The sequence below is a fragment of the Pygocentrus nattereri genome, chromosome 5 (genome assembly GCF_015220715.1).
Source record: "Pygocentrus nattereri isolate fPygNat1 chromosome 5, fPygNat1.pri, whole genome shotgun sequence".
NCBI lineage: Eukaryota > Metazoa > Chordata > Actinopteri > Characiformes > Serrasalmidae > Pygocentrus > Pygocentrus nattereri.
In genome coordinates, this window is record NC_051215.1 from 2006879 (window position 1) to 2016878 (window position 10000).

A 10000-nucleotide genomic window follows, 5' to 3' on the forward strand; every position below is an offset into this window, starting at 1 on the left:
GCGTGTAGTGAAATGTGGAGATCAGAAAACACACGTTCTGTTCATTTGAGGAGCTTTTACAAAAATAAATAAATAAAATAATTGACATTTATTTCATGAACTTACTGATTAATTCGCCTTAAGATTTGATCATTTAAATTCAGATGGACAAACCAAAATATACCCAGGAGCATAAGAGGTTAAACAGTAATTATATGCTCTGAAAAGGGTGTATTAGTTTATTTTCACTTAGAAAAGCAACAATATGATGACCGGGGACACCCATTGGCTTTCGTACACCTGGATATGGTAGATGTACCTGATGAAGTGGCCAATGAGTGTGAATTATTCTTGACATGAATTTATGACCTCACTCAATGAATAAAGCCTAGTTACAATGAAAGATTTCTTCAAATCAAAGCATCAAAGTGTGACTGAATAAGCACAGTGTGCATTAGCTGTTAGTGCTGGTGTAGAAAGTGTGTATGTGGATGAACAAAGTCCCATTACAGGCTTCACGATAGACAAGTTCACTCACCATCTTCAGCAGAGGCCTCGCTGCTGTAGCCATCGTACTCAGCTGCTAGGGGGCAGTATTTCTGCCGTGTGTCCCACCCGTAGCCCTTATGGTGGCGGACGCTAGCCCCCGTGCAGCCGCCGCGGAGACCCTGTGAGCGGGACACGGCCTCCTGGTACTGACCCATCACCTCATCATCGCTGTCCGACGACGAAGCCTGAAAATCCGCCTCCCCATAACCCTTATCTGACGGAGAGAGGGAGAACAACAAGATCAGTATGTAAGATACTTCAACAGCCACTAGATGGCAGCACAGATCAGAAATCAGGCTGCTAAAGAACCATCACAAGCAAACGTGCTGGAGGTTCTCCTCTCCAGGAACATGGCTAGCTTTTCAAGAGAGTCTCAGCACAAAGTCGATTCTGAAAAGGCAAAGCGAGCATCACACTCAACACTCAACTCTCTACAACGTCCACGAAGATGCTCAGACAACGGTTCCACGCACAGTGGGTAACACTAGAATTTGGTCGAGCTCTTACTTCAAAAAACGGTAAACGGGAGCGTAAAAAAGAAAAGGGAAAATAAAAGTCACACTGACATTAAAACAAAAACACAGAGAAGAAAGGCTTGAAACGAGAGCGACGTGGAGACAAAAACGTCTTGGGTAGTTGCTGGATTGTTCTTGGACTTCTACAATCCCGACAGCCAACCACGCGAGCTCCTCATCGTGGAAAAACAGGTCATTTTCAAACCAAGAAGAAAAGAACATGCACTCATCCAGCAGAGGCTTGGACTGCAGCACATGGCCCAGGTGTACACTCCAACAGAAACAGAAAGCAGGAGAGCACCATGTCTTCTAGAAGCAGCAGAAAGATAAGAGGGAAACAACGTGCCGCAGAAGCTTCCATAGAAGAAAAGGGCATAAAGCAGCAGCCCAAGGTTCGAGCTACTTTGACGGAAAGATCACCATCCATCCACTCCAGACAGAAGGAGCTGGAAAACGTCAGCCTCTCACCTTTACCGCTGTTCTTTTTGTTCCTCTCTCGCTTACTTCTGTCTCGTTTGGTGGAAGGCAGGAGGAGAAGAGAAGACTTCAGTTTCTCAAGAACACCTTTCTGGCTCCGCTGAGAATCCTGACGTTTATGCTTAGTAGATCCGGTTTGACTTCTTGGTTTGAGCTCAGGTTTCTGCTGCTCTGAGATAGAGTCCGTGCTGGTTTTGCCTTGCTGTTGCTTCCCTCTTAGAGTGTCCGGTGTTTGTGAGAGGTCACTGCCGGTAGAGAAGGTTTCTGTAGAAAGACCAGAACCTGTGCAGTAGTCTGTGGTGTAGGCGTCTGGATCCTGGGCTAGGCTGAGTGAAGCCTGGGTTGGAGCCATTCCCGGGTAGCCCTCAGGGTTCTGGGCTAGGCAGTTCATAGCCTTGGGCTCGGTTTCAGCTTTGCCCAGGTTGGCTTCTGATTCCTGGGTAATACCTGATGAAGCCTGGGGCTGGATTTCAGCCTTGTCCAAATAAGCCTCAGGATCCTGGACTAGGCTCGAAGAGGCCTGGGGCTGGATTTCAGCCTTTCCTAGACAGGCTTCAGAGTCCTGGACTAGGCTCGAAGAGGCCTGGGGCTGGATTTCAGCCTTGTCCAAATAAGCCTCAGGATCCTGGACTAGGCTCGAAGAGGCCTGGGGCTGGATTTCAGCCTTTCCTAGACAGGCTTCAGAGTCCTGGACTAGGCTCAAAGAGGCCTGGGGCTGGATTTCAGCCTTTCCTAGACAGGCTTCAGAGTCCTGGACTAGGCTCGAAGAGGCCTGGGGCTGGATTTCAGCCTTTCCTAAACAGGCTTCAGAGTCCTGGACTAGGCTCGAAGAGGCCTGGGGCTGAACTTCAGCCTCGTCCAGGTTATCTTTCTGCTCCCGGGCTATGCTGGACGAAGCCTGAGCTTGGAGTTCCATCCTGATCATGTAGGCCTCTCTCTCCTGGGCTGCGGCCTCCTTCTCCGCTGCCTCTTTCCTGCGGAGCCTCTCCAGCTCCTCAGCTTTAACTTTGTCGATGATGGTATTAACCTGTTCTGCGATCTCTCCACTGACCGTAAACGTCACATCACCCAGAGCGCATGCGATATCATCCACTTTTTCTGATACGGTGCTCAAAATGGACGACATGGAGGGAAGACTGTTCTGAAAGGTCCTGAAAAACGCCATGTTTTCCACAAGCTACAGACGGCCAGCAGGCTTCTCCTCTTTGACAAGATCCCTGTGAGAGATTACATTAGACATTAACAGTATTGGTTATAGTTAATATGCAAAGATCCTAAGAATGAATATCTGCACATTAATCTTAACCCATCTGATATACACAGATCAGGCGTAACGTTCTGACCACCTCCTCGTTTCTACGCTCACTGTCCACTTTACCAGCTCCACTGACCGTATAGCTGCACTCTGTAGTTCTACAGTTACAGACTGTAGTCCATCTGTTTCTCTGATACTCTGTTACCCTGTTCTTCAGTGGTCAGGACCCCCATGGACCCTCACAGAGCGGGTACTATTTGGGTGGTGGATCATTCTCAGCACTGACGTGGTGGTGGTGTGTTAGTGTGTGTTGTGCTGGTACGAGTGGATCAGACACAGCAGTGCTGCTGGAGTATGTAAATATTTCTAGTTGGTGGACTGTTCTCAGTCCAGCAGCGACACTGAGGTGTTTAAAACTCCAGCAGCACTGCTGTGTCTGATCCACTCAGACCAGCACAACACACACTAACACACCACCACCACGTCAGTGTTACTGCTGAAACGAGGAGGTGTCTGACCGGTGTATGTTGTGCTGCTACAAATGCCTTGTTTACAAGCTCTCTAGTTTGCACAGCAAGGACTACGCATGCTTTACTGCTGTACATTATATTTGTTTACTACCTTTCATGCACCAAGTTCACTGATTCTCATGTGTAAATAAAGTGAAAGATTATCTTCTTCCCGAGTTATCAGGGAACCTTCAACAGCTCTCCATCGCTCATCTTGGAGAACATCAGGGATAAATAATGCACGGTGTTTCAGGCAGATCTTCAGGCACTCGTCGTCTTGTAAAGGTCCACTCTAACCGCAGGAAAGGGCTTGTCCGCGTGGGGAGTCCTGTTATTTTGGCAGCGTGCAAGGCTGGAAATTTTCCAAAGCCAAAGGGCAAAGGGACTGCCGGATCCCTTTTTGGCAGGATAAAAAGCTGGAGGAGTCACCTGCAGTGTGTTGGGAGTTCCTTTTCTGGCGATGTGCAGCTTTGGGTGAAACTGAACGCTTCAATTAATTAGGGCTCCCACTGAGGCTTCACTAAGAATTATGAGTTACAAATAAAAGATATTACAGAAAATATTACACACACATTTAACACTGAATTGAATGAAAATTTAATTGAGAATAACATACCAAAAAAAACAAAAAACCCTCACATAAAGCCACTGTTGGTTTCAGTGAACGTCAGCATGCCAAATATGTTCTCCACACACTCCTGAAAACTTGGGTTCTTCAGAAAAGACAAACATTAACACTCGAGGAACCGTCTGCAAGATTAAAGGGTTCTTTGCCTGGTAAAACGGTTCTGCAGATTGATGGAGAATGAGCTGTATATGGTTCTATATAGTACCTTTTTGAAAAGGGTTCTATATGGCACCAAAAAGGGTTCTGCCCTCGTCTATTGTCAAGCTTTTAACAACAGAACCCTTTTCACTACTATATAAAATACAGGGTTCACAGCCGTTCCGTCTCTAAATGATAAAGACCAAACGAATTGTGTGCTAATAGCACCCCCTTCTGGAGAAACTTCGCCCTCCAAAGCTACGACCTGGAAGCTGCGTTCACACAGCAGGTAAAAGTGTCTCAAATCTGATTTGGGGCAGTCGTGGGCTGGAGGTCAGGGAACCAGCCCTGTGACCGGGAGGTCGCCGGTTCGATCCCCAGTGCCGACAGTCCATGACTGAGGTGTCCTTGAGCAAGACACCTAACCCCCAACTGCTCCCCGGGTGCTGTGGATTGGGCTGCCCACCACTCTGGGCAAGTGTGCTCACTGCCCCCTAGTGTGTGTCTATTCACTAGTGTGTTTGTGGTGTTTCACTTCTCGGATGTGTTAAAGGAGGAGGTGGAATTTCCCCGTTTGTGGGATTAAAAAAGTATCGCTCAACTTAAATCTGACTTGTTTGTTTGGCTGTTCAGATTGTCTTATTAATGTGATCTGTATGCGACAGCAGCCAGACGCGCAAAAGAACAGCGTCACGCGGCTCGTCCAGAGGTCAACAATCACGACCGCCAACAAACGGCAGCCACTCCCGGAGGACCAGCTTCATCTTCACCAGCATCACAGGAGCCATCAGGAAGATTCATTGACTGACCGCTGGGCTCATCACCCAGAATGTGTTCAAGCCGTAAAAAGGGCGTGGTCACCTCTTCGGTTTGTGTCCTCGGCTTCTTTAAACTTTGCTTTCAGACTTTTAACTGTTCTTTGGATGAGTCTCTTCTAAAATTCTGTACAGAAATAATCACCCCAAATATTAATATCTATGAGTCTCAGCAGTACGAAATTATGAAGAACGTCAAGCTGGATTGACGTAAAAGCCGCATGAATTCCGATCTGGCTGTTGAGGCGATTTACATCAAGATATTCAGGGCATGCTTACAGTACAGACCTCGTTAGTAAACTAAGAGGGCAAAATAAATAAATAAATAAATAAATCAAAAACAAAATAGCCATAATCGAGGTAAATTACTGAATTAATTGTGATACTGATTTGAGGTCATATCGCCCAGCACTAGAGCATGTCCTGAATTTTGGGCTCGGTCAAGAATCCAAAAGACCCAACATCACTAATTAAAAGTTAAGAATGTTTGTTTTCTCCTGTAAACTGTGTTTTGGACAGCGATGATATCTACATTTGTAAGAGAGTTCGTTTCAGTAATCAGCCATTGGATGAGCACATACGCAGTAATGTTTCCAACCTATTTGTATGAGAACTGCTGCCAGTCGGGACGTTAAAAACATCAGCAGGTGCAGGTCTTCACCTTCAACTGTGAACGGAAATAAAAAACTCCTACACCAGCTGTGTTTACGTAACACGTCTAAACTCATCCAACAGCACAAATCTAATCAGGTGCGGCAGAAAAATAAATCTGATTTAAGCTTCAGGACCTGGAGCGGCAAACCACAAAAACATAATCACAGCAAAATCGAAAGGTGTGACTCCACGATCTCAGCAACGTCAAGTTCATAAACACTTCACTGAAAGCCTGATTTCATTAGAAAAACAGCACCGTTCATCTTTCATGTTTCTGCTGAACACGTCAGAATGACTGGGTTATGATCTGACCACTTATTACATTATAATAGAGAAATATCATAATATACTAACTATGGAAAGGAACACAATCTAAAATGTCAGGCCTGATTCTGAAAAGCTGAAGCCACAATCGCTTTCAGGCTCCCCGTCTTCAGCTTCTGAAGTCTGAAAGTTTAGTCATCCTGCAGTTCTGTTTAACATGAACAGTGCTAATTAATTACTTGGACATACAGTGAATTTAGATCTGTATTCTGTTTTGAAAGGTTTGAATCTGCACTTCTGTTTCAGCAACAAACGCAGCAAACAAGCAATGATCGTTTATCTTTCTGTAAAACAGGACTGAGTACAAAGTTTATCAGATTCAAATTAGAATGAAACATTTTCCTTTTACTTAAACAGTTTAGAGAGTCTTCACTTTCCATACAGTTTCTCCCATTTTTAACGAGCTATGAGTCAGAAATAATTCAGATGACATTACAATTTAATGTAAGCTGCAATGTTTACGGCCAGAAATAACTCCAACTTCTGAGTGTTAAGCTGTTTTATAAATGTGGTGCTATATAGATATATTTTAGAAGAAGTCTCAATTCATCACCGTCAGTTTTAAAATCTGGACACTGAGTGTGTTTACACTTAATAATCTGATAACTGCAGTAAATCAGACTGTGTCAGTAACTGGTTCAGTGTGTTTACACTTAATAATCTGATAACTGCAGTAAATCAGACTGTGTCAGTAACTGGTTCAGTGTGTTTACACTTAATAATCTGATAACTACAGTAAATCAGACTGTGTCAGTAACTGGTTCAGTGTGTTTACACTTAATAATCTGATAACTGCAGAAAATCAGATTGTGTCAGTAACTGGTTCAGTGTGTTTACAATTAATAATCTGATAACTGCAGTAAATCAGACTGTGTCAGTAACTGGTTCAGTGTGTTTACACTTAATAATCTGATAACTACAGTAAATCAGATTGTGTCAGTAACTGGTTCAGTGTGTTTACACTTAATAATCTGATAACTGCAGTAAATCAGACTGTGTCAGTAACTGGTTCAGTGTGTTTACACTTAATAATCTGATAACTGCAGAAAATCAGACTGTGTCAGTAACTGGTTCAGCGTGTTTACACTTAATAATCTGATAACTGCAGAAAATCAGATTGTGTCAGTAACTGGTTCAGCGTGTTTACACTTAATAATCTGATAACTGCAGAAAATCAGATTGTGTCAGTAACTGGTTCAGTGTGTTTACACTTAATAATCTGATAACTGCAGAAAATCAGATTGTGTCAGTAACTGGTTCAGTGTGTTTACACTTAATAATTTGATAACTGCAGAAAATCAGATTGTGTCAGTAACTGGTTCAGTGTGTTTACACTTAATAATCTGATAACTGCAGTAAATCAGACTGTGTCAGTAACTGGTTCAGTGTGTTTACACTTAATAATCTGATAACTGCAGAAAATCAGATTGGGTCAGTAACTGGTTCAGTGTGTTTACACTTAATAATCTGATAACTGCAGAAAATCAGATTGTGTCAGTAACTGGTTCAGTGTGTTTACACTTAATAATCTGATAACTGCAGAAAATCAGATTGGGTCAGTAACTGGTTCAGTGTGTTTACACTTAATAATCTGATAACTGCAGAAAATCAGATTGTGTCAGTAACTGGTTCAGCGTGTTTACACTTAATAATCTGATAACTACAGTAAATCAGACTGTGTCAGTAACTGGTTCAGTGTGTTTACTTAATAATCTGATAACTGCAGTAAATCAGACTGTGTCAGTAACTGGTTCAGTGTGTTTACACTTAATAATCTGATAACTGCAGTAAATCAGAAATCCGATCTGATTACGATATTATTGGTGTGCATGTAAACGCGCCCAGTGTCTTATAGTGTGTGTGTTTTTAGAGATCATTTTTGGGAATATGCTGGCATTCAGAGGTTTCAATAAATGATTTTAAATTTGTCTAATACACTAATTTAATTAACTCCACAGGTTTATATAATTGCAAACAATAATACAAATAACAGTTTCAAGGCAAACTGGCTGATCTATTCTTAGGTTTTGTACGTGTGTAATAATATTAATTGCTAAGCATTTTAAGGGTTAATAAACTAACGCACAGCGTCTGCTAAAATGTGCAGAAGTGCGTTTCCTGTAGAGGATTCCGGCCTCTTTTCACTCAGTTCATCAAGCTCATCCAAACGTCTGCACACAACTACACATTTCAGCTGTGGACACTTTGATTAACAATCGTTTTGCTGGTAAAATCCGAAACAAACAGTGTAGCTGCCAAGTCATGTAACCCAGAATACCACCCGGAGATTATATTCAAATGACTTGACGCATGGAAATGAAGCGGTGTTATGCAATGCTAATGCTATGTATAGTTATGTAACACCATGTGGGCTGTGAGGAGCTGCAGGCTGGAGCAACCTGTCTGCAGGGTTTATGTAGGTGTTCCTGAGTGAATGTGGGCCAGGCTGAAGGACTGTGTGTGTGTGTGTGTGTGTGTGTGTGTGTGTGTGTGTGTGTGTGTGTGTGTGGGTTTGGATGCACTTCAGATTTGACACTGGAGTGTTACGTGATGCTCCACCATTCAAACTCAGACTGCTCTTGGCATTGGTGCTGGCACTGGCCAGAGGTATCCATTCCAACCAATCAATCTCAAGCAGCCTTTGACTGACAGGTTAATCGGCAGAGCCTGATAAGTTTGGCCCCACCTTGTCCCGTCTTCGCTGTTCCCCAGAGCCTCCAACAGGTCTCAGTTACTGTAATTACGCTCAGTTAAGCCCCATTTGGACGAGACTAGTTTTACATGAGGGGGGGTGGGTAATGTAATCATTCCGGAGAGATCTCGGCACTTCTTACCTTCCCTAAAACGAGGTGCAGAAAGAAGTCCAGGTTATTTTAATCCCATGTGAACCGACATGTTGGAAAAAACTCACAGTCTGTGGAAAAGGAGCTTTGTAAGTGTGGAGGTTCGAACTACTGGGGCACTGAAGGTGGAACGGGAAAATTCAAAAACACTAAAAAATGAGAGGTCAGCTCAACTTAAAACTGATTACATGGCTTTTCTTAAATTGGCTCAACTTGGGGTCACCCAGCTACTGTTTCTAGGTCTGCATCTCAATTAGATAAACATAACTGAATTTGTGTTTCCCCACTAGCTGGCGCTCCTACCCAAGTCCCATCTGGCATATTTTCCTCTTGGGCATCCGGATAATGGACCACTGTGGCATTGCTGGGACTCAAACTCACAGCCTCCTGATGTTGGGATGAATTATTAGACAAGTACTTTCTACAGTGTGTTAAATGTCTGTAGACACAAAATCTCCGTTGCTTCATGTGTTCCTGAGTGGCGCAGTGGACTGAACAGTCAGTCCAACAGGAGGTGGTGAGTTTGACCCCCAGCGATGCCATAGCCATCCGTAAGCGTGAACGCAAGAGGAAAAACGTCCAGCAGGATTGTGTGATGGAGAGTCCTGGCTAGCGGGAAATTTGAGTATAAAAACCAACTTCATTCTTTTTACCGAACTGAGATGCAGAACTCAAAAATTAAGACTCTTGACTCAACTGAGACGTTTGAGCTGTAATCAGTCACAGTTACTATATCATTTTAAGTTGAGCCGACCTCTCATTTTTAACAGTGAACAAGAAACTGGCGAATAAGAAATTGACTTATGTGACTAAAATCAAGCCGCTATGTAGTTACTGTCCTCTCACCTGTACAGCTCAGAACATGTAAACATTTTTTAAAAAGTAGCTTTTATTAGCTGTAGCTGACTGTTGTAAACACCCAAGCTAATGGCGATGCTAATGATTCATGCGTTCACTTAAGACAGCGAGGTAAATGGTTAAGGTAAACGAATAAAAGGTTAAAATAAATGTTTTAACGCAAATTATTTTCCTTTCTGCAGTTAGAATCACTCACACATTACAGACGTCCTGTGGTAAACATGCTTGACCCCACCTTTTCCTGGAAAACTAATCCTGCCTGAATAGGGCTTCAGTCAGTAGTACAGACTCCGATTCCCAGACGTGATGGACGCCTTCGCAGAAGTCTGCGTGTGGGTTAGTTCTGTGGAGCTCTATTCTGTACGCAGGTAATGATCCAGCTGTTTCAATAAGGTTAACACAACTGACAGTGCTGTGAGCTGAAAAGCTGCTATTCGCTTACAAATCTTCACGCGC

General features: G+C 43.4%; 1 protein-coding gene across 1 annotated transcript in view; it reads right to left on the reverse strand.

Annotated features, from left to right (window-relative positions):
- Positions 1 to 10000, reverse strand: part of syt14a (synaptotagmin XIVa) — a 56012-nt gene that overhangs the window by 28956 nt on the left and 17056 nt on the right. The window contains exon 4 of the mRNA XM_037538859.1: positions 518 to 742. Within this exon, the coding sequence (XP_037394756.1) occupies positions 518 to 742 (225 nt within the window). The remainder of the gene's footprint in view (positions 1 to 517; positions 743 to 10000) is intronic.